Source organism: Mesoplodon densirostris, chromosome 3 (genome assembly GCF_025265405.1).
Source record: "Mesoplodon densirostris isolate mMesDen1 chromosome 3, mMesDen1 primary haplotype, whole genome shotgun sequence".
NCBI lineage: Eukaryota > Metazoa > Chordata > Mammalia > Artiodactyla > Ziphiidae > Mesoplodon > Mesoplodon densirostris.
In genome coordinates, this window is record NC_082663.1 from 32,526,112 (window position 1) to 32,551,669 (window position 25,558).

General features: G+C 39.8%; 1 protein-coding gene across 2 annotated transcripts in view; it reads right to left on the minus strand.

Annotated features, from left to right (window-relative positions):
• The window catches only part of LIFR (LIF receptor subunit alpha), an 89,223-nt gene that overhangs the window by 42,035 nt on the left and 21,630 nt on the right, over nt 1-25,558 (minus strand). For both annotated transcript variants that reach the window (XM_060092822.1, XM_060092821.1), the window contains exons 2-6: nt 17,211-17,371; nt 15,217-15,331; nt 12,652-12,788; nt 6,378-6,541; nt 1,373-1,547 (exon numbers count right to left, since the gene is read on the minus strand). In XM_060092822.1, coding sequence (XP_059948805.1) covers nt 1,373-1,547; nt 6,378-6,541; nt 12,652-12,788; nt 15,217-15,331; nt 17,211-17,352 — 733 coding nt within the window. In that variant the 5' untranslated portion in view covers nt 17,353-17,371. The remainder of the gene's footprint in view (nt 1-1,372; nt 1,548-6,377; nt 6,542-12,651; nt 12,789-15,216; nt 15,332-17,210; nt 17,372-25,558) is intronic.

Below are 25,558 nucleotides of genomic sequence, written 5' to 3' on the forward strand. Positions count from 1 at the left end.
GATTTAAAAATTTTCACATCACGTATGTTAACGATTCTCAAATACACAGTTGACCCTTGAACAACACGGGTTTGAACTGCATGGGTTCACTTATGTGTGGAGTTTTTTCAATAGTAAATACTACAGTACTACAGGATTTGCCGTCGGTTGAATTCTTGGATATGGAACCACAGATACAGAGGTTCCACGGGTATGGAGGGCTAACTATAAATTATGTGTGGATTTTCCACTACATGGAGGCTCAGAGCCCTTAACCCCCAGTTGCTCAAGGGTCAACTGTGTATCTCCAGTTCGAACTAATCACCTGGATGCCGAATTTATATTCCCAACTGACAATGAGAAATTGCTCCCAGGCACTTCACAGCTACCTCAAGCTCAACACATTAAAATCGAAATTTATCTTTCCCACCTAGTTTGTTCATATAGTTTCTGTCTCATTGGACAGCATCACCAGCTACCCAGCTGCCCAAACTAATAGTCATCTTTGGCTGTATTTCTCCCCTACCAAAAGCACAGTCACTAATTCTAATTCGGTCTCTTCAGTGTTTTCATACTTCTTCCCTCTTTTCATTTTTAAACCCAGGTGTCCTATTTTATACCTTCACTGTCTTTTGCTGAACTACAAGATTCTCCTTATTAATCTGCCTGCTTCCAGTCCTTCCTCCCTCTGATCCATTTCTCCACATTGTCACTAGAGTGAATAATCTACAGTGATTACCAGCCTTTTAAAGCACTTTATTTTATTGTCAACAATTTTCTAGGCCCTCTCTCACACTGCAAACATTATACCTGCATGAGTTTTATTCAATGTACAGATGATTTTTGATATACTTGCAGAGTCACACTGTTAATTTAATTTTATTTTTTTGTCCACACCACATGGCATGCGGGATCTTAGCTCCCCAACCAGGGGTCGAACTTGTGCCCCCTTCATTGCAAGCTCGGAGTCTTAAGCACTAGACTTCCAGGCAAGTCCTATACTTGCGGATTCCCATGTTCTCTGCAGTAACTGCAGCTCACAGCGGTCTGCTCTATGGGCAAGAAATTGGGAGCTATATTTTAAAAACATGGACTTGATCTCATTACCGTCTACATAAAATTTTTAAATGTTCTTCCAATGTCTATTCGAAGTGATTTTTAAACCTGGATGTTTATCTAATCACTCAGTATGTTCTTTAAAAATACAGATTCCTGAAGCCTATCTCAGAGTTTTTGAATCAAAATGTTCTGGGGTGGAAGACTTGGAAGATCCCCAGGTGACCCTCATGCATCCAAATGGGGTTCAGAGAACTAAAACCGTGAGCTAAACCCTACCCTTAAGCAAGAGTAATCTAATTCATCTGAAACGAAAATTCTTTAAATATGCACTTACAAGAGATGTTCTTCAGTGGGCTCCAGTCGCTCCACTCTTTGTGACCAGAGAACTGAGGATCATCAATGTAGCATCTAATTCCCACATAGTGAGTGGCACACTCCAAGGGCATGTCTGAAGTCCAGCTCCAGTGATGAATTGTATCTCTGCCATTCAGAGTTGTGTTGTGGGTCACCTACAAAATGAACACAAACACAAAATTCTATTTCCAAGTACTATGTCCTGCTTTCCTTTAGGGTTAAAAAAACACAACAGACTGTATACAATTACCAGCTAAGTAAATCAAAGCTTTGTTCTTTTGTAAAACTATCTGTTTTCTATAAGGCATAAAAGGAGAGTTGTAGTTACAATAATTATGATTCATTTATGTCTACTTCTTCAACTTTAGGGCCTACTTCATCATTACACAAGATGTTAATATTCCAAAACATTCAATACAGTTCACGAGAAAATACATCATTGCCTAAAATGGTCCCATTTTTCATGGAGAAAAAACAGTTAATGCTTTTTTATCTCCAAGGGTTAAAGTCAAAGAGAGGAGAGCATTTCAACAAAATAAACTATTATTTTAGACTGGATTTTTTTTATATAAGTGTCATATATTTCAAATTTTATTTTTAAATATGCAACCTATAATAATATAGAAAGCTTAATTTCAATTGTGGAAAATGGGCAAGATTTCAACCAAATATATGAGGATATACTAAAAGAGACCTTGGGACTTCTGGTTAAAGACAATAGATTAAATAAATGTACTTCCTTCTCTTTACTTCATGAAGTTCCTCTAGAACAAAAGTACAAGATTTTTTTTTTTTTAAAAAGGCACAGATGCACAAGGGCAAAAAATTGAAGAAACAATACCAGTAAGATTCTGGACACTGGAAAGCAGATGGGCAATGGTAACTAACTATGCATTCTAAAGGCTGGGGCACTCCTGCCTTCTTCCCTACTCAGCCCCCAGGATACTGATGGCCAGGTACATACTCACCAGGTAAGAGTCTAAGCAAATTTTTCTAAGGAGCACATGAACAGGTCAAGGTAAAAACCTAAAATAATATTAAAATTTTTCCAGCTTGACAGCCCATCCTTATCAGATACAATGATGCCCCAGGCAACAAGTCCCACCCAGGCAAACAAAAGTTCCAATTAGACTTGTTTTATTTTTCAAGAACCACTCACTTAAATATGAGCAGCAACCAGGATGACCAGAAAGTGGAGAAAAAGTTCGAATGTGAAAGTCAAAGATCAAAATAATAATAAAAAAAAGCAATGTGAAAAAACAGAATGCACAGAAAGAAAAAAAAATTTAAATCACTGATATCCTCAAAGATAAGAGATATTGCATCCATGAAATAAGAACATGATAATTTTTTTTTAAAAAAAGGACTAAGACAAGGGATCTCTTGCATATTAAAAATTATATTAATAGAAATTCAAAAGTGCAAGATAAAGTTCAGGAAAAATTGCTCAGAAAATAGAGCAAAATACTGACGGAATGTAAGAATGATAAGATAATTAGAGGAAAGGTCAGAAAGGTACAATTTCTAAAGAACAGAAGTTAGGAGAAAAAAGAGATGAGGAAATCAAAGACATAAAATAAGAAAATTTCCCAAGCTGACAGGCATGTGTTTTCAGACTGAAAGGGGCCTAATGAGTGTCCAGCACAACAGATGAAGATAGATCCACAATGAGAAGCAAATGGAACAATGCCTTCAAAATCTTGAGAAAATTTCCCAACCTAGGATCTTTTACCCAGCTAAACTAGCAATCATGAGTGAATGCAGAACAGACATCTTCAGAAATGTAGTATCTCAATGTATTAATCAAGTAGCATTTTACATTCCCACCAGAAGGGTATGAAACTTCCAATCCTTCTGCATCTTCTCAATATTTGGAATTGACAGTCTTTTAAATTTTCCTGGCAACTAATTTAATTTTTTTTAAGTAAAATGTATCTGTAAGCTACCACTGCAGTTAGCAGAGAGTATCTACAAAAAATAGCAAATAACTACTAGAATTTATGCTTCCACCAAAATGAGGAAACAAGGAACTCAGGAAAAAGAGGATCCATCATAAGACAACTATAAAAGGAATCCTCTGGAGGAGGATGAACCATAGCTTCCTAACAAATGTGTTGAAAAACATAGAGGTTTGTCTTGAATGAGTTACAGGTATACCCAGGTATTAATCTCTTCAAACCAAGGGTTGGCTACTGGGAGTGGAGGCTGCTGGAGCTCCTGAGAAACCTCAGAATACTCAGCTATTTGCCACACTTTGTGCTATACAAATATTGGCAGCATCCACATGAGCTCTTATATGAAAAGGGTCAGGAAGTAAGTCAGAAGGCCCTCAGAGAGATGTATTCAGAAAGACAAAACTGATGTTTGTTTGAACATTTCGACAGATTTACATAACCTAGAAAGAATTTAGGATTGAATTAATAAAGCAGACAAATAAAAACTAAAAGTACAAACAATACAAGAAGATGTACAAAATAAAGGAAGTAAGAATAGTAAACACTACTTGGTTCAGTTATAAATAGTGTTTACATAACTGTAATCCAAATAATGAATACTGGTCTACCAAAAATTATAACATAATGATATTGGAAAAAAATAAGTGGAGAGAGAGAGAGAGCGCACACGTGCATGCACATGCATGTGAGTGCACATACATGCGAGTGCATGTCCCTTGGCTGGGAAGTGAGACAGGACTAAATTCTCATTTTCCGTTGTGGGAAGTTAATAAAACATTGCTCAAAAAACTAAAATAATAATAATAATAAAAATAGCAACATAAGTGTGTTATCTGGAAACATGGAGACAAATAATAAAAGAATCAGTTAAAAGAATTCATTGTTTACAAGAGAGAAAAATGAGAGGAGGAGAGAGGGCTGCATAACTCCCAGGCATCATTCACATCCTGGCTTGCCCAGTGCAAAGCTTCCACAGCTGTTTGTGAGGCTGCGGGCGGAAAATGTCAAGTTATAAATGAAACACTATAAATTAAACTTATAAATGAAACTCACATTTATAGTGTTTCATGATCTTTAATGATCTTTAAGCTATTACAAAATAATAGCATTATAACTTATAAGCAAATCTACCTTAAATACTAATACTAATAATATAATTATAAATAAAAATGTCATATTTTACTATGGACAGGAGTAACTTTTTAAAATTAATTTGTTCTAGCTCTATTTTTCTTGCCTCTTGCTATTTTTCCCCACAGAAAGATTTTTCTCCAAAGATCATATTCCAAAAAGTAGGGAATTACTATCTTGCCATTGCTGTCTTGTTACACATCTTGTGGCAATGAGTTACATGACCTTAAAATAATATTTCCATTCATTTATGTTTGATTTCACTTACATGTCAAAGAGTATCCCTCTTACTCTAGCATCCCTAAGTCAGTTAAAAAAACAAACCAACCATCTAGCTCCCAAAGGAAGTAATAACAACTAATAGCTGTTTAGTAGCTTTATAAATATCATATCATTTACTACAGCAAATATTAGCACCATTTTACAAATAAGAAAAAGGAGGTTTTGAGAAGTCGTCCTAAGCCAGTAAGTAGTAACGTAGAATATAAAATGTTAGCCATAAAAATAGCTACACAATACAATTTTAAATAAGTAATAGTTTTAAGACAACAATGGTAGAGCTATATCAAAGTTAGTTGCAAATCAGACTGACACACAAGAATTGCCATTAAAACTCAAGAAAAGAGAGAGCATTTTTACATTGAGGTAATTAGAATGGGCTTTAAAATAAGGGATAGGATTTGACCTGGGTCTTGAAATGTGTATTCAATTTGCATAGGTGAAAAGGAAAGGGAGGGCATCTTAGATGAGAATAAGTATACTGATTATGTAATACAATACAGATCGTACTGGTTAAGGAAGAGCACAGACTCTGGAATCAACTGTCTGGGTTTGATTCCTGGCTCCTCCACTTAATGTCTTCCTGTGACTCTCTATCTTCATCTGTAAAATGGGGGTGATGCTAATAGAGACTCCCCCAGGGGCCTGTTGTGAAGATGCAAACTATTAACATATAGAGAGCTTTCACAATAGTGCCGGGAAGGGGAATGCCAGAAGCATTGGATACAAGATAACTACAGTTATGGCTGCTATTGTTTCAGGATGTAATACATAGGCTGTCAAAAAGGAAAACTAATACAGTGACTATGAAATACAGGATAATCCTATTTATTATCTTTACTATTTTATCTACGTACTTAGGCAAATAAACTGTAAAATCATTGTCTTCTAATTCTTAAGTCTATAACTAGGCATATTTCAAGTGCATTAAAGAGGAAAAGAGTAAAAGGATGAAAGAGGGAATTCCCATGTACTAGCTGTCAATACTTTTCACCTCTATTTCTCACTATTCCTTAGATGAATAACAAACTAAAGATGGATCATTAGGAAACTATTCATAAACAAGATTTTAAAAATTAGAGAAAAAAAACCATGTACTATTAAATATAAGAATGTTATTTTGGATTCAGATAAATTCAAACTTACAGATTTATTCAAACTTATAGATTTATACAAACTTATAGATTTATACTTATAGATTCTCAACAATTACTATGGCTAAATGTGTTGCAAAACATTTATTTTTATGTCTATAATGTTAGATAATTTATAGTAATATGTAAATTAAACTATATGTATATTTTTAATTTCATTTATGTAAAAACATGCATATAAAAAAGGTTAGACAGGAATACACAAAGATATTGTTTACTATGTTCAAGTGGCAGAATCATGGATTAATCCTCCCTTAATTTCCTAAACTTCCTATAATGGTTACACATTATTTCATTAATTTAGTGGGTTTTTTTGGCATAGCATACAGTTTTTAATGAACCCCCAAAGGATATCTGATTTACTTCTTTAATAATCTAAAGGTTCACTGTTGCCACTTTAAAATTTAAAAAAAGTATTCAGTTTCTTTAATGGCACAGGAAAAAAACTATTTTTGTTCAAACTTACTAATTTTACGATTTCCATATTCTTTTTACGTAGAACTTTGATTTCCCAGATGACATTTGAGTGATGTGGAAAAACAGAACCCTTGTCATTCCACTTTAGGTGTAATGTAGAAGTTGAGAAATCAGCAGACAAATCCAAGATCTCTGGAGCATCTGGAATTAAGGCTTAGAAAAAGGAAACAAAAGATAAAACTTTTTACTCAAATGAGTAACTATTTTTCATATTATAATCCCACTAATCAACTAATCTTAAACTCTACTTCTTGATCAAAAAACAATTAAGGATTAAAGTACATTCTTGCACCTCCTACTGAAAAAAGAGAATAAATATATGTATTTATTTGTATAAGCAGCTCCCAGTTGCTCATCAGCCAAATCTGAGAAAATTATTTACCTGCCTGCTGTTTCAAATCCATAATACATCTTCTAATACAAACAGTAACTGAGTTCCCACCACACTCCAGTGTCATTGGGTCTGAATCTCCAAGCAGATGACATTGGAGAGAAGTAAAAAAGCTCCCTTTGTATAGATTATGGACAGCTGGCCTTGGTAAACCTTTCCATCTGTTTTCTCTGCACCCTTCCCCACTCATCTCCAGTCACCGCCTGCACCCTAGGGAAAGTTACCCACTTGAGGATGCAATGAGCTACTACTGGCATAGGCAGCAGTAAACAGCAGCAAAGGCCGTGGTAGTGAGCAAAGCATTGAGTTGAGGAAGCCAACAAGGTTCTAAGAAGTACTTGGCAAGATCTGGGAAGTCCTTCAGAAAGGCTAGTTTGCAGTGGTGTGCAACAGGTCTGCAGGTGATTGAGAAAGAGATAAGGTGAGCCAGCAGGAGACAGCTGGAGAAAGCCTGGCTATAGTAATAAGGATGTGACTCAGGACGCCATATATGGAAAATAAAGGACAAAATCTAATGGGCATTTCAAAGAAATGACTGGATCAAAGAAATGAAGGATTAGTAATAACAAGACATGAAAACATCTAGGATTTCTTCAAGTCACTAGCCCAGAAAGCAGGAAGAAAGGCAAAAGGAACCAGGGACAATTGTGAAGAGATGTGGGAGTCTGGCCACGGACGACTAAGTACTGGGGAAAAAAAGACCATCAGTGGAGGGGGGAGGTGCAGACAGTGAGAATGGGGACCAATCAGAGCGTACACACAGTCTCAAGAGGACTCGCTGAGTGCAGCTCAAGAAATGAACATAACACACCAACACAAAACAGCCGAAGCTTGTTTGAGAGCTAGTGACACAGTCACACCTTCAAGGAGCCAGAGACCCCAGCAAGAATCCCGAGAGGGAATGACGTAGAAGCAGAAGGAAACCAGAGAAAATCTGGGATCGCAGAGATCAAAAGAAATGGGTTGTCGTCCAGGCCCAAGAAAACAGAGTTCAGAGAGGAAGGCTGAGAAAAGACCACTGGTGGTCTTTTGATGCTGGTGAGGGTACCGTCAATTCCTGAGAAAGAAGGCTGGCAGGGAAGTAGGCTCTGAAGCTGTAGTACAAAAGGTAAAGAGAAAAACCATGCTCAAGGATAGAGCCTCTCACAGGGAGAAACTGGTAAACTTAAAAAAAAAAAAAAAAAAAAGGGAGCCGCAAGAGTAAGATATTCTTCAAAATCTTCAAGTCTTCCTACCTAGAAGGAATGAGTATGTTAATGAAAAATGTGGGGATCAGTGGAAAACACACAAGGTATGAGCCTGTCCTGTTCTATGAAATTCAGGCTTTCTGGTAGGAAGGGCTCTTTCTTGCCTGTGCTCTCCTCAAATGACAGCAAGGTGAAGGTAAGTTAAAAGAAATCCAGAGTCACAGGCTCTCAGGCCCCATATCTATCCTAGTGCTGCCCCAGGAAGTTCAAGGACCATAAAGTCAAGTCACGTCCAGCACAACTGCGGGAGCTGACAGAGGGAGGCTGGCTGAATGTGCTGAAGAACAAAAATGGCAAAGCAGACTAATATAAATTATACGTAACATAAATTAGTCTTGGAACTTAAAAATAAGTTTTTACTAAACTTACTGAAAATGTGCTGATCACAGCGCTCTACGCTGGATTTATGTACAATGTTTAGGGTCGCACAGGAAATAGAACATGTGGATTAAAGCCTGAAATATGCAGCAGTCAACAGTTACACAGCTACGTAAGGACAGTGGAGGATGCTTTACACGAGAAGTTTAAGTGGGAAACTGCTTTTAAAAAAGAAGGAGCAAATGAGGAGTAACAAGCTGATTCAGTGCCAGGAGGGACAAGTTCAAGGTGGCAGGGCAACCACACAGAGCAGAGGCTGCCAAGAACACGGATCCTTCAAATGTTCCAAGATGTAACAACGCAGTAACTTAAAATTGTTAAACATGAGAGTACTTTATTAAGGCAAGACTCATCTATTAAAATGCTTCCCTCCCTGAGAAGTACACATAATTAACATTTTATCTAAATAGCAGTGGGCTATTCTTCAAAACACAAGTCATATCTAATATTTCCAGCTAAAGACAGTAACAGCCATAATTACAAATGAAAAGATTAAACACAGTTTTTTCACGACTTCATAGTATACTTCTTCATTGTGTGCCAGGGGAGTTCCCCTAAGCTCCCACGAACTGTCTTCTGCATTTTTCTCCAGCTAAAATACACTTGAGGACAATGTTAGCTTGCTTTCTAGAAACTAGAAACTTTTCAGCTAGAAAAAATTTCATCAGTCTTGTTTATTTTTTAAATAAAGCTGGTTTATCTTTACCCATAACCTCCATGCCCCTTCTGCCTTAGAACATCAGAAGATGGGAGCTTTCCCAGCTCTTTTATAGGATCCATGTTATTTATTCTGCCTCATACAGATGCAAATTTTTAAGTTATTTTAAGAAACTTAGAGATTAAAAATCTTACAAAGACTTATTTTTGTGCTTGCCCTTGTCAATTAGAAGCTTATTAGAGGGGACTTTCCCAGTGGCGCAGTGGTTAAGAATCCGCCTGCCAATGCAGGGGACATAGGTTCGATCCCTGGTCCGGGAAGATCCCACATGCTGCAGAGCAACAAAGCCCGTGTACCACAACTACTGAGCCTGCACTCTAGAGCCCGTGAGCCACAACTACTGAGACCGTGCGTCTCAATGACTGAAGTCCGCGTGCCCTAGAAGCCTGCACGCCACAACTACTGAGCCTGCATGCTGCAACTACTGAAGCCCACGCACCTAGAGCCCGTGCTCCACAACAAGAAAAGCCCGCGCACCAGAACAAAGAGTAGCCCCCACTTGCCACAACTAGAGAAAGCCCACATGCAGCAACAAAGACCCAACACAGCCAAAAATAAATAAAATTTTAAAAAGCAGCTTATTAGATATTAGATATTAGATATTATTAGATATACATATATGTGTTAAACATCTTCTTTGCTTTATATGTATACTTTTGAAAGCATCTTAAGATTTGGAGAAAACTTAATTTCTCATACTTTTATTTAGTAGCAAACTGCCAAAGAACCCAAATCTTCTAATGCACAGCTCCACTATCATTTCACAGCATCTCTTGCATATGACAGGTGTTCAAAGGTTTGCTGATGGACCCACCTCCCTCTCTTATATTCATTTAATTTGCTTTCCATTTTCTTATCAGTATTTTTCTTATTTGAGTAGCAGTAGTAATATCTTAGTGTTGGGATACTGTTAATCTAATATTCAAATCACAATGAGGCCCATTATTATTAAAAATGCTGTCAACAAATTACATGCTATGCAAAAACAGTGAACTATTAATCAAGTAAGTCACCTAGAGTCTGTCCTGATTTGCCTTTCTAATTCTAACACTGTTATCTTCAAGTAGCTTCCCAGACAGAACGTTCTCAATCCCTACTGAAAAAGCAGACAGCACAAACTGGCTCTCTGACAGAGTCCTGGGGAAGTTTTTAAAAATCTGGAATAAAATTAAGTTAGATTCCCTCATACCTTAGTACAAAATAATTCCAGATGGATGAAAGATTTAAGCATGATAACAAAACCAAAAACTCATGAAGAAAAATATCAAGAGATTCTATTATATAAAAATGAAAATCGGTGGTATGAAAGAAACACCACAAAGTTTAAACTTTAAACTTGGAAAAGTATTTGTAGCAAACAGAAGTGATAACCATACTATACAGAAAGCTCTTGTGAACTAATGAGGAAAAAGATGAATTTCAACATGAGAGAAAACTTACAAAGTACATAAATAGTTCAGAAAAGAATAAAAATGATAATTTAAACAAGTAATCACAGAAATATAAAAACAACAGCACTATAATTTGGGGGCCATCAGATTGAAATCACAAAACTAAGAGAGATAGACAATACCCAGTCCTGGCAAGGATGCAGACAAGCAGGCATGCTCTAATATGATGTCTGTGGGAATGCAAAAAGATTCAAAATGTGGGGGAACAACTGGTAGCGGACATCAAGAGTCATAAAAAGCGGATGTCTTTAATGTAGCATTCCCAATTCTAGGAATTTAGTCTAAGAAAATCATCACACAAATTCAGCAACATATATGTGCAAAAAATGTTCATTAAAGCATTGGTAATAATGCTGAAAGACTAGAAATAAAAATCTCAATGTTAATAGTCAGTGACAATCCCGAACTCCCTAGCTATCCCACCCCCCCACACTTCCCGCCCCCCGCCCCGCCCCAGTTTGAAATTGACATGTACACACTGCTGTATTTTAAATGGATAACCAACAGTAGGATGGCCTACTGTATAGTACAGGGAACTCTGCTCAGTATTATGTAACAACCTAAATGGGAAAATAATTTTTAAAAGAATAGGTACAGGTACATGTATAACTGAAAAAAAAAAGACATCAATCTAGTTCAATTTTATAAGGCCTCTATTTAAAATGATGTGGTAATTGATTATAATAAAATAGTATAAGTAAAAAAATTTAAAAAAATATATATATAATTTGCTAAAAATAAAATCAAATAAAATACAACTTGCTAAAAAAAAATCAAGGACAAAGTAATTATGGTACCTCCATTCAACGGAATACTAGGCAGCTATAATGTAGATTTATTTACATAATAACTTGAAAATCTATCTATATCTTCTGATAAGCCTATCATAAAGTAATATAAACTTTACTGTTTATATATATATATATATATATATATATATATATATATACACACACACACACACACACATATATAGAGAACACATGTAAGTATTAACAATATTTCTTCCTGGGTATTGGGATCATGGCTGATCTGCACAAAACAATCTCACATGTATCTCACATACAACTACAGAAAGAAAATAACAAACATGGCTCTTCTCTATCTTGAAAACAGCCCTAAGTAGCACTTTACCCGGACAATACTTCAGCCAGAAAATGAGACCGGTTCTAAGTTCCTGGACAGCATGCTTTGCTATTATTCAAAATCTGTGCTATGTCAGACACAGACCACTCCAAACATGCACCTTGCCTGTAAAATTGGAGAGATCACCAAGTTGCTTATATTTTCTTTCCCTTGCTTCAAAATAAGTCATCCTTATAAGACTCACTGTAATATCATTATGATGCCATCCCATAATAGTTGTCAGAAGGCAACAAACCTGCCTACCCCACCATTAAGAGAGTCAAGACCACTGGAGTTTTTAAGGTCTCATTGCATGGCAAATTCTCCATCTCCAAGAGCCTGGATTTATTTCATGCTTCCACCCAGCTTGTAGCATACGTCCTAGGCATTCGGTCAACACATCTATAAAAGATGCCTGCTATGTGCAAGGCACTGCATTAGACACTAGGTGTAGAAGACAAAGTCTCTGCCCTCAGGGAACCCATTTTCTTGTAGAGGAAACACACAGGAAGCACCTAATTATATAATAAATTATTTATGCAATTGTGAGAAATACCACAAAAGAGAAATACAGACTGCCTAAAGGAATGTTAAGAAAGGAATGGGGTCTCCTCTGGGAGGGGACGGTCAAAGACTATTTCCTAAGGATGGCTGAGGAATTCTGAAAGGCATGCAGGAATCAACAAAGTAGAGGGGTAGGAGAAGAGAATCCAACCATGGGAAGGACCTTAACTTGTGTGACGTCTATTTGACTGACCAGAGGAAGAGTTTGCTTCCATCTTGATCTTGGCTATGCTCCACAATTGGAAGTATGGTCGCCGGGTAAATGAGAATATTAGTTTAACAAAATATATAAAAGAATGCTAAATTCCTATCAATTATACAGCAGCACAATACTAACAAAGGCACCATTCTGAGTTATTTTCAAATCAATTTTCTTTTCAAATACTTACAAACGTTTTTTTCATTTAGTGTGAATTTACTTATAAAACTTCGAAAATCATGTAAAGGGTTTATTGTTATTTCATGATCACCAGGTAAAAGAGCTGGGATTTTAATATTTTTCTCCAATCGATAACAAGAATGGGACCTGCAATATAAGAAATCAAATTTTAATTAGAAGATAAAATTGAGCACAATTTTCATAAAAACTTGATTAACACAAAATCCAGTGGAAAATACTTTGTTCTTTTGTATACAAAAATATGACAGGTTATATCGCATTTTAAGACTGCCAAAAAGCGAGGTAAATGGTAAGTCCATTAATGTGTTGGTGGGAAAAATAACCAAGACTGTATCAGAAAGTCAAGAGAGTAAGCAGAGACGATTCTATCAAGAAACTTAGGGCTTTAGCATGGCCTTCAAACCCCGCCCAACCCTGCCTTTGCACACACCCTGCCCCCCACACCCCCCTTCTGGACCGACCACTACAGGGTCCCCATCACTGAGACCTCAACCAGCTTGTCTGCTCCTCTGTCTTGCCTCACGGTTCACTCGTACAAAACGTTCTCATGTTCTCATCAGCTCCGCTTTCAAAGTGCTTCTAGTTCCCACCCATTACCTCTCAGACAAAAGTGAATTTTTCTTCTGTGGTTCCATGGCCCTCTGTATCTTTATAGGGCATGTTTACACGCTTTGTTATTCACATACATTTCTAATTTCCCGTAAAATTTTAATTCAAGCAAAAGGACTTTGGGTGTCTCCTGCATCACCGCCCTGCCCCACACAGGCCTCTTCACATTCCTAAGTGAATTAGGACTGAGGACTTGAAAGGGTCGGCTAACCTCACGTGTGTGGTTTCTTTGCGTGCCAGCAACACAAAACCACCCAAATTCTCTAAATCATGCTTTTTCATACATTGATACCATTGTACCCAATATTCTCTCAGGTTGGAATGGCTTTCTGTCCTATTTCTGCTGAGAAAACTGAGTATTCCTACTCCACCACCAGGCTTCTGACAGCCTCTCTGGACCTCACACTCCTTAGTCAACGCTCCCTCAGACCATCACAGACAATTAGCATCAGCACTTAATCCACAGCATCATTATGTCTGCTTCTCGTGAACTCCTGGAGCCAGGATCACTTCTTCTCTGTAGGTTCTGCAGTAGTCAGTAGTGTTATTTACCAGATTTTTCGGATTCTCCCCTTCTGGATTCACAGGAGGATTGCACTTCCCTGCTCCTCTGAAACAAGGCATGGCCATGGGATATTAGGTGTAGAGAAAGTGAGTGAAAGTCACAGTTTCTAAAAGCCAGGAAGGCTCTAAAAGCCAGGCAGGCTCTGCTACCCTCCTGTCCTGGTGCACTGGGAGATGAGGGCCCCCTGGCCTGTGGCCCTGAGGGAGGGAAAAGGGGCAGAGATGCCAGCTGACCTCAAGATAGACACAAAACACAAGCAGGAGTAATCCTTTATTTTCACTGCAGAAAATAAGGACATAAGATTCGAGGGTTGTTTCTGCAATAAAACCAAGCTCGTCCTGGCTGATAAATTACCATCACACTTAGACTAATGTTCAACAAATGTACACCGACTGGGAAAAAAATCTGAGTGTATTTAAATCCACATTTATGTCAATTTACATTAGGACCACTTATCAGCACACTGGTGCTTGGAGCTCTGCACTGAACTTCTCTGGCGTTGCTAAACAACTCAGAGCCCTGCTGGGATCAGGGAAGGGCAAGGAGAGTGCTCTGGCTAGCAGAGGGCCCGACGGCTTCCACTCCAAGCTCCGGGACTTGCAGCCACTCCAGGATTACCTGAGAGGGTAAGGCAGTGTGACGGAACCTACCACTTGCCTCCTAATGTCCACTTCCCCCTTTCCTTAGTAACGCTCCCCCAGGTTTATCCGAGTACATGGCCATCAGCTATGAGAACACATCACCTAGCCTCTTATGCAAATAAGTTTAGCCACTGCACTAAGTTCTGCCAATGAGATGTGAGCAGAGGTGCTGTACGGGACTTCTTAGAAGTCTTCCTAAAGCAAACCACCTCCTTCCTGCTTTCTGGAAGGCAGACATGACAGCCACTCCTGAAGCATCATCTTGAACCATGAGATCACACCCTCAAGATGGCTGAGTAGCATGAAAAAGAGTAACCTGGGCCTCTCATGGCCATGTGCACCCACGTTGGCCTTGAACCGCCTACTCCAGACCTATCACATGACAGTAAACGCCTGTCTATTACTGACGTTTTCTGTTAGGCAGAGTCAAAACTTGAACTTCATTGATACAGGTAGGCACTGGTTTAGGACAGACCAGTAAAACTTCCCCACAGACGATCAGAATCCCATGAGAAGCGTTTCCCATACTCAAGAGTCACATGATAAAAGAATCAAAGTTGTGGCCAGGAGACGGGTTTGTTTCCATCCTGACTGAAGTAAGATTTAGATTTTTAGAAAACAGAGAGCTAAGATTTAAAATTTCTTTAAAAAATTTCCAGAATAAAATCTTTATATTCTAAAATTAAAGACAAAGCGCCTTTAGATTGTAACTATAAATTAACCGAAGTACGTCCATTACCCGTGTTCAAAGCAAACTTCGTAAGCAGCACCATGGCTGGCTCCAGAGGGGGCTCTCCAAGAACAGTCCCACACTTGTAAATTGTTAGTTACACACTTCAAATCACGAGGAGTCCCTGGAGAAGGAGAAACAAAACACACACACGCACACACAATGCTTATTAATTTAACTGCACTGTAAAAGTCAACAAGTGAAACCGTCCCCAGCCGTAAGTACAAGCGTATGTGTCTGCTGAAGGCCCATGCTCTTTATGCAGAGATGAACCTGCAGTCACGGGAGGTGACTGGTTTTATATTTCTTTCTGTAGCTTTGGTTTAAAAAATCTAGTGAGGGGCCTCCCTGGTGGCGCAAGTGGTTGAGAGTCCGCCTGCCGATGCAGGGGATACGGGTTCGTGCCCCGGTCTGGGAGGATCCCATATGCCGCGGAGTGGCTGGGCCCGTGAGCCATGGCCGCTGAGCCTGCGCGTCCGGAGCCTGTGCGTCCGGAGCCTGTGCTCCGCAACGGGGGAGGCCACAACAGTGAGAGGACCGCATACCGCAAAAAAAAAAAAAAAAAAAAAATCTAGTGAGTAAACTGATGAAAGTGGGTCAACCACTAGACCACTCAGGGGTTAGGCCTCTCGCAAAAATTCCACTTCCAGAAAGCTAAGATAAATAGAGGGAGTGGCTATATGGACTCAATGAAGGGACCAAGAGAGCGCCTGGGAGAATTTTAGCCTCCAGTGACCCCATTTGCAAAAAAGTAAAATTAAAAAAAAAAAACAAAACTCTAAGACTTTAAGTAAATTCTATGTATCTCCTGTGCCACAAACACAGCTTCTAAGCACTCCTAACTACTACTGCTTCACAGCTTGTTACCAGACTGCCACCTACACAGAAATCCCATAGCCGATCTTTAGATCTTTATGAAGCACATCACATAAACAGTAATAAACTGACATGAGTCTCTGAAAAATATATATTTTGTGTAGGCCTAAACAACTGAAAAGTAACAAATAATTCAGAAGGTTACAGTCCTAATAGTATTTACTCACATCTATAAAATAACATTAGATCATGGAATACATAAGCACTATACAATGAAAAACTGTCATTCTAAAAAGACAGTGAAAAGAAAGAAAGGAGAGGACTTGAGGGAGGGAAAGAGAACAAAAGGAAGGAAGGAAAAGAGGGAGGGAGGCGAAAAGCAATTAGAGTGTGAAAAAGGTATTCTATCTCAGATTCTCTATATAAATGTCTATTAAAAAGGTTTTTTCTTTAATTTTTACATGTGATTGGTATATTTACTACAGCAATGAATTATAAAGCTATTTATGTAAGACAGAAAACAAAAACATTAGAAACACATTAGAAATCATTAGTAATCATAATAAAGTTATTTAGTAGTAATTTGGGGGGAAAAGAGAAGATCTCTTTAATTATGCAAATAATATAAAAACTAAACTCAGAGGCAGAAGGGTGAAAATGATCTTTATAGGGTAAGCTAGATTAACCCCTACAAACATTCTTAACGTTTTTAAACAAAATGAAAACAAATCATATATTTCTTAAAGCAGATATCTGGATTTAATTTATGTGACATTCTGAAAGGCAAAATTACAGACAGAAAATAGATGAGTGTTGGCTGGAGGTGGGGATGGCGGGCTGACGGCAGAGGTGCAGGAGCATTTTCTGGAATGACAGACTGGTCTGTATCTTGATTGTGCAGGTGGATATATGTCTGTAGGCATCTGTCAAAACTCACAGAACTTTATCCTAAAAGGGTGAATTTTACTGTATATAACTTATACCTTAATTTTTTAATGGGGAAAGAATACTTAGATCTATCTTTATGGGCCTTTTTAAAAGAAACTAGAAGTACATTAAAAAAAAATGACATAGAAATGGATTTTAACCACAACCTGAAGGGTTCAATAAAGTCTCAAGATTGCTTCTTAAGCAAAACAGTAATGACATTGCAATCAGTTCATTTTCTCTGACTCTGACGCACTTACTTCTTTTCTGGCTGTTTACTTGATCCATTAAATATAGAAGAAGAACTGTTAATAAGAGCCACTGGAAATTTGAAGTCATCCTCATTCTTTTACTGTCCCCCATCCGGGATGGTCGTTTCAAACATAAGGAAATGTCCATCATCTGTGCAATGTAGTCAGTTCTGCGTGAGGAGAAGAATTTCAAATGGTGTTCAAACTGGTCCAAGGACACTCCTTATCTTGTGCACATCAACACTGAAAATGGATACTGACAAATACCAAAACATGCTGCACATTAAAGCCATGGAGACACCAGACTCAGCTACCCTGGCTTTAGGAGATGTGACAATCGGACACAGCTGTTGCTCCAGGATCCATTATAGGGTCAGGATAGGCTTCAAATTCAAGATTACAACTGAGCACATACTTATCAACACTCCAGTACTGCTAGAGTATAGAAAAGCAGTGCATAAAACTGAGGTTTTGACAATTTTAAGTGATATATGAAATGGCATTTTTAATTTTAATTAGTATATATTAACTTTTATAGTCACTTATTTACGACAAGTAATGTTGGTTTTCTTTTCCATGTACACTGTGATATTAAGTTTCTATTTTACATAAATTTAAATAGTTTAAAGAAAAAATTAGGGTCATTAATCACATATGGGGGATTGCAGATGTGGCAAAAATATTGACAATGACATACAAATGACTAGAGTGTAACAAACACTTCAACAACTATAACGGGGAAGGGACTATCAGTAGACGAGAGATTTCAACACATTTCTGTTGAAAACTGAGAGCACGCGGACGAGCGGTGACTGCATCCGGCGGGTGGTAGGGAGGGGCTGCAGTGGAGGGAGGCATTGTTCAGCCCAACATACCCATCAGCCTAGCGAGTGCCAGGCCCTCCTCCAGGCACGAAAGGTGCAACACCGAGCTAGACGAAGTCCCCCCCCCTCAAGGAGCTTAGACGCTAGTTCTAGAGACACATACATAAACAAGTAAGGTCCTGATACGAACTTTAAAAACTCGAGTAAGTCAATGTGCGTGAGAGTGTGTGAGTGAAGGTCTAGCATCTGAGCTGGGATCTGACTAATGAGAAGACTGCCATGGTAAGATACGGGAAAGAGTAGCAAGAGCAAATACAAGGACCCTAAGACAAGGACAGCTTACCAGGTTCAAAGGTCAGGAAGAGGGGCTGAGAGGAGGTGGGCTGGCCAGGCCACAGAGGGCCTTTGGTCATCAAAAGGATAAGGGCTTTAACAGGTCGAGATGAGCAGCAGCCACTGGCGTGTCTTAATCAGGGGAGACCCATGATCCGATCTGCACTTTGGGAAGATTTCTCTAGGTGCTACATGGAGAACGGACTCTAGGGGAGAAGAGAGGCAGGGGAACCAGAGTCCAAATGAAATAATCAGTGGTGAGGACCCTCTGCTAAGGTTTTCAAGAGCGGAGGTGGTGATAGGTGGTCAGATTCAGGATCTGTACAAGAGATGGAGGGTCTTATCAATCCATTATAGGCAGGACAGAGTGGTGGTTAAAAACACAGGCTCTGAATCCCAGCTTTTGCACCTACTGTGTAACCTTAACCGCTCTGTGTCTTGGTTTCCCCATCTGTAAAGTAGGAATGATAACTGTATTTTTCTCATAAGTTTGTTGTGAAGATTAAATGAATAAATATATGCGAAGCACTTGTAATAGTGCCAACAACATATACGTGCTATAAGTGTACTTTGTGTATTATATGAGGTATAGGGAGAAGAGAGAAGGCAAATATGACTACTAGATTTGGTGGAAAAACAATACTGGATGGATATGGTGCCACTTAAATCCTCTGGGCGTGCGTGAAGGAGGATGCAGTGGTTCATGGGGCTGAAGCTCGAGGATTCCAAGATCTGTTTATATAAGTCAACTCTGACATGCTCCTACACCCCACTCCCAACAGCAGTGTTCTCCCTACAGAACATAAAAGAATTGTTGAGGACACAGAGCAGCTAACAAAGACATGGGTGTCACAGAGGAAAGCCTTCCACACCTGACCCTGAGGGATTCCTCCGAGTAATGATGTTGGCATCCACTCTTGTTGAATGAAGCTTGCCAGACAACAAGTCCTCCGAATGTGCTGAAAACTCCTTGTCAGACCTAATATTGCCTCATTTTTATACTGGAATAGATGACTAAGGATCATAAAACATATAAGAAAGCCTAAATCGTTGAAGAGAAATTCAGGATAAACAGGATCCCCAAAAGGAAAATAAAAATTACTCCCAGAGGAAATAGGGATAATGTGAGAAATAGGAAAAGTAAAAAACAAAAAAAAAAAAACAAAAAGAAAATCACTTCTAGATAGTACTCTCTGAGCAGGCATGGCACAGTCATAAAAACAAGAAGAGGATGCAATGAAAAAGGAATAATCAGAAATAAAAATAACTCTTACACATTACATACATTGGCTGATAGTAAAAGATTTCTAATGACAGATAAAACATTGAGTAATCTTTCAGAATACACAAAAGACAGAAATAGAAAATGTGAGAAGAGATGTGAGAAATAGGAACTTGAAAAAGGAAAGGCGATCGAACATCTAAATAACTGGAACCTAACAAGAGGATTCAAGAAACATGTTTCTTAGTGAAAGCAAACAGCAAGATGGCTGCTTGGCTACTGCTGAGCACTGTCACAAACCGGGGGAGTGAAGCCCAAATAGCACAAATGATCATAAGCAAACATACACGAGGCACAAGCATACATTTCAAAAGTGTTCACAATTATTTTCTGGATGAATAACTCCCTCGTCCATCACAGTTTCGCCGAGCTTACTTATTAAAATGAAAACGTGTTCATGGAATGTCTAAAATGCCAATTGCTGAAGTTATAGAAGTACGTGGCGTGTACAGGAATAATAAAGGAGACCCAACCATGACTCAAATAATCACAAACCATATTCACTGACTGGCTAAACATTATCTTGAAATGAGACAACCCCTCACTCCAAGTTTACAGTTGTCTAGAAAAGAGTGTGTCCCACGAAGCGGCAGGCGGGGTACCGTGGACCAAGGCTTTCATCCTGGCTCCGTTACTGATGAGCGGTGTGAACGAGCGCAAATCACTTAACCCCCCCCCCCCGCCCAACCTCCCTGGCTGCGGCCTCAACCAGGGTGGCATGGAGGCAAGCTCTGCCCAGAGTACCTAGGAGAGACTTCCCCAGGTTAAGTTGGGATATTCTACTGCTGTTGGCAGGGGCACAAGCACAAGGTCGGCCGTGCCAGCAGCACCGGGCCAACAGTGCCAGCCCCACCCGTGAGGGACATGACTGAGCAGGTCTGCGAGGGTCAGGGTGGGGTGCTGGGGAACAGAAGAATCAATGGCACTGTCGCCAAGTCCAGCTTAACTGAAAACAGGCAGGAGGATAAAGAGGACTTTCTTGTTATAACATGTACACAGAAAACTTGGAGCAAGTCATCAGGCCGAATTATATTACGCTTGTAACAGATCTGACTTCTCTATCAAACGGACTTATGTGAGGCCGGAACAATACATGAACAGAGCCCTCCAGTGCACCTCCAGGAAAACAGAGACCCATGAAACTTGTCCCTGCTCCCTCCTGATAGATGCATTGTCAGAACTTACTTTTTTCCCACCAATGGCTTATTCTTTAGAGGAAAGCACATTTTTTATCCAATTTCAGGAGCTAATTTTAAAAATTAGAGTAGCTGTCTTTTGACACCAGAAGAATGCAAATGTAAATTTCTAAAGGGGTGAGACAGGGAAGAAACTACTCAGGCAGGTGTCAACCGGAGCCCTGTGTCCTTGGTGGGGACAGCCACCTGCTCTAAAGGTGGCAGCAATGGGCCTTGTTTTGCCAGATTTTCCCTTTTCAAGACTAGGTAGAAACCTGGGATTTTACATGAAATACTCAAATCTGTAAACATAAGCAACTAACTCATATTTTTTATACATTCTAAAGGCCAAACAAAATACGCCTTCAGACTGAATCCTGCCCAAGGGCTACCAGGTTCGTATCCTGCTCAATGTAATTATTTTAAAGGATTCAAAAATGTCAATAAATCCTTCAGTTTAGGAAAACTGATCATGCAGAATCAATGTATAAAATTGTTGAACACAAAGAAAAAAATCTGCCTTTTGCTTGTTAGTTCTTGTGTCTTTGCGTGTATCCTGCCCTCTGTCTTAGGCGTCTGAGCGTCCAGGGCTCGGCCACCAACCTCATAGGCGTGGTCCCTCCCCTGAAAGTGGGCACAGAGGTGCTCTGTCTGCTTTCTCATCGGCTTTGAGAGTTCTGCCTCTAGGCTACGTGAGGTTCTGGACTTTTCTGCTGAGGATACAGTAGTTAGAAAAAAGAGTGGAGAAAAGTAAAGCTAAAGGCAGAGGAGTGCCAGAAGCTGCAGTCCTGATGTATTTTGTTTAGTTGTTACGTTTGTTTTCTCTTTTCGAGGGGTGGAGGGGAGACAGGTGGGCAGAGAGGGAGCAGGAACATGACAGAGAGTGAGTGAGCGCGTTCTGCTGGTGAGACTCTACTGCGGCCTGGAAGGGGGCTTGAGAAACACCTGCTCAGGCACAGAGAGGTGAGCAAAGACGACCCAAAGCGTCTTTATTCCGACCCTCTATTCTTGTCGCCACAGTGAGATAACTCCCTTGTCATTAACACACAAAGGAATGAAACACTGGAAGGAGAAAAGCTGCTTAATCACAGCACAGCAAGTAGTTCGCTGAGCCTACAGGAGAGGAGGTGCCTGGGTGGTCACCCTGAGCAACCAGGTGGGAAAGCAGACAGTGTCCTACTGCTGAGTCCCATCCTCCTTAGTGTCCCCTTTTTTTTTTTTTTCCCCTCACTGTTTCCTGTTAGGGAACATAAAAATCATTAAAAAACTCTGACCAGCAACCACTCTCCTAATTCCACTCCCCAGTCCTACCCGCCTACTCACAGGAGCTTAAGTTCCTCAAGCACCGCCCTCTGAGGAATGCTCTTCCAGGAACAGAAACTTTGCAGGCAGGTAGACTCTACTGTATTATTAAAGTGAAGCATGGGGATTTAAGTAAAATAAGAGATGTACCTATGGAAAACCCCAACCTGGCCGGACTGGAAAGCTCAGTTTGGGAAGGCAGACGGAGACCAGACTGTGTAGGGAGACGTAAAGGTTTAAAGGAGGGGGAAGCTTGAAGGCAGTGGTGTTTAAAGGAGACTGATTAAGAGACAACTGCAATAATAAGAACATACACAGAATCCATATTCAACTTAAAAAATCTAGTCCTCAAAGATGCCACCAAGTACCCAGCACAATGAATTTAAAAAGACTCCTTCCACAGTACAGCACCCATAATAACTGCGTAAAAGAAGCTCTGAAAAGCTTCCAGGGAGGGGGAGGGGGAGGTCCCACCCAGGGCCCAGGAATGAGCGTAACATGGGAGCAGCTCCCTGAGCCAGGACTCTGCGACTGCCCTGTGAGCCCCATGAACCCTCTACTGTCACATGGGGAAGGTGACGGCGGTATCTCCAGAGCGGGCCACGGGTGTACAGGAGACACTGGGTGTGTGGTCAGTAAACACTCTGGGGGAGGAGAGGGGAGGTGGGGAGGAGAGGAAAACACAGACTTCTTAGCACTGAAAGCTAAAGAGAACGTCTTCCAAAAGCCGAGTGAAAATTACTTTCACGCTTGACTTCTATACTCAAACTATTAATTAAGTGAGAGAATAAAATACATTTTATAAAGATAAGCCAGATCTCAAAAGATATTTCTTCCTTGCAGCCATTCTCTGGAGACTACTAGAGGACATGATTCACCAAAAAAATTAGGCAGAAAACCAAAAATGAGAAAAATGATCCATGAAACTGTTTTAACCCAGGAAAGAAGCCCTGTGCCTCCCCTCCAATCTCATTCCAGGTTACACTGAAATTGATTCCATTCTCCAAGCTGCCGGACCCCTTCATGACTCTTTACATTTGCACACGTTTTCCCTTCTGCCCGGAGTTCCCTCTGTACTCCTTTCTGCCACCCTCTCCTCAAATCACCTGGGAGACTGCTGGTGGGAGTCAGGAAGAGCTCATTACCACCTTTGTGATACCTTCCCGTTCCCCAAAGGTCTGATGCTCGTCCTTCTGCTTCCAGGACACTTTAATTACATCTCTATTACAGGGGTTGCACAAACTGTGACCTGTGGGCCAGATTCGACCCACCTCTGCTTTTGTAAATAAAGTTTTACTAGAACAGAGCCACACCCATTTGTTTACATACTGCCCAAGGCTGCTTTCACATCCTCATGTTGGGACTGAACAGCTTCCCCAGAGACTGCAAGGTCAGCAAACCTAAAATATTGACGACCTGGCCCCTACTAGAAAGTTTGCTGATCTCTTCCTAACTCTGTAATCCTCCAACAGACTATAAGCTCCTTGAGAGGAAATGCTGTCTCTCTGTTCACTGTAAGGCACTTCCCCCTTCCCCCCCAGCCCCCATCAGTGTCCAAGCACAGCTCCTGGTACTCAGCACTCAAAGCTCAAGCTGGCTAATAGGTGAGTGAACACCAAGATGTAAATGAATATGTATATGTCTGCACACTATGCTTTGATTACCAGGCTTCACCACTAACCCAAGTACTGCCAACACTGGGAAGCTAAGTTCGAGGTGTAGTTCCCAAACCATGCACTAAGGTGCCCCAAGGCACAGAAGCAAATGAACTGGGGTACCACAGTATATTTTAAAATTTCAGAGGAAACAGTGACATCTATCCAACACTATGAGAACCTTTAGCTAAAGGGAGTTTGGTTTCAACACTAGGTCATGCCACATTCCTCTCAATGACATCATATCTTTGTGAAGGGGGAGGGAAGACTTGTCAGATGCTGTGATAAAACACAACTACCAACCAAAAATCAATGTAAAGGTGGAAACAAGAGTGGCAGTGCCAAATCTGTTTCCAAGGTTTGAGAAGCTGTGCAATACCCAGGCAGGTGCATATACGTGGCTTTTTAAGAATAAAATAAAGATATTATTTCATTTGCGTTGATATGCATTATTTTCTCACACTGCTACTAAACTGTCAGGTCATAAATACTCATTAATATAATTGGACCTACAACTTCATAAAAAGAACTGTTAGGTTATCTTTTTTGCCCTGGAGATACTATAAGAACATTAATGAGAGAAGGCAGACAGCAGAAACAAGAAGAACTACAATCCTGCAGCCTGTGGAACTAAAACCACATTCACAGAAAGACAGATGAGATGAAAAGGCAGAGGGCTATGTACCAGATGAAGGAACAAGATAAAACCCCAGAAAAACAACTAAATGAAGTGGAGATAGGCAACCTTCCAGAAAAAGAATTCAGAAGGACCTCGGAAAAAGAATGGAGGCAAAGATCGAGAAGATGCAAGAAATGTTAAACACAGACCTAGAAAAATTAAAGAACAAACAAACAGATGAACAATACAATAACTGAAATGAAAACTACACTAGAAGGAAACAATAGTAGAATAACTGAGGCAGAAGAATGGATAAGTGACCTGGAAGACAGAGTGGTGGAATTCACTGATGCAGAACAGAATAAAGAAAAAAGAATGAAAAGAAATGAAGACAGCCTAAGAGACCTCTGGGAAAACGTTAAACACAACAACATTTGAATTATAGAGGTCCCAGAAGGAGAAGAGAGAGAGAAAGGACCAGAGAAAATATTTGAAGAGATTACAGTCGAAAATTTCCCTAACATGGGAAAGGAAACAGCCACCCAGGTGCAGGAAGGGCAGAGAGTCCCGTCCAGGATAAACCCAAGGAGAAACACACTGAGACACATAGTAATCAAATTGGCAAAAATTAAAGACAAAGAAAAATTATTGAAAGCAGCAAGGGAAAAATGACGAATAACATACAAGGGAACTCCCATAAGGTTAACAGCTGATTTCTCAGCAGAAACTCTACAAGCCAGAAGGGAGTGGCATGATGTACTTACAGTGATAAAAGGGAAGAACCTATAACCAAGAATACTCTACCCAGCAAGGATCTCATTCAGATGGAAAATCAAAAGCGTTACAGACAAGCAAAAGCTAAGAGAATTCAGCACCACCAAACCAGCTCTACAACAAATGCTAAAGGAACTTTTCTAAGTGGGAAACACAAGAGAAGAAAAGGACCTACAAAAACAAACCCAAAACAATTAAGAAAATGGTCATAGGAACATACGTATCGATAATTACCTTAAACGTGAATGGATTAAATGCTCCAACCAAAACACACAGGCTTGCTGAATGGATACAAAAACAAGACCCAGATACATGCTGTCTACAACGCACCCACTTCAGACCTAGGGAAACATACAAATGAAAGTGAGAGGGTGGAAAAAGGTATTCCATGCA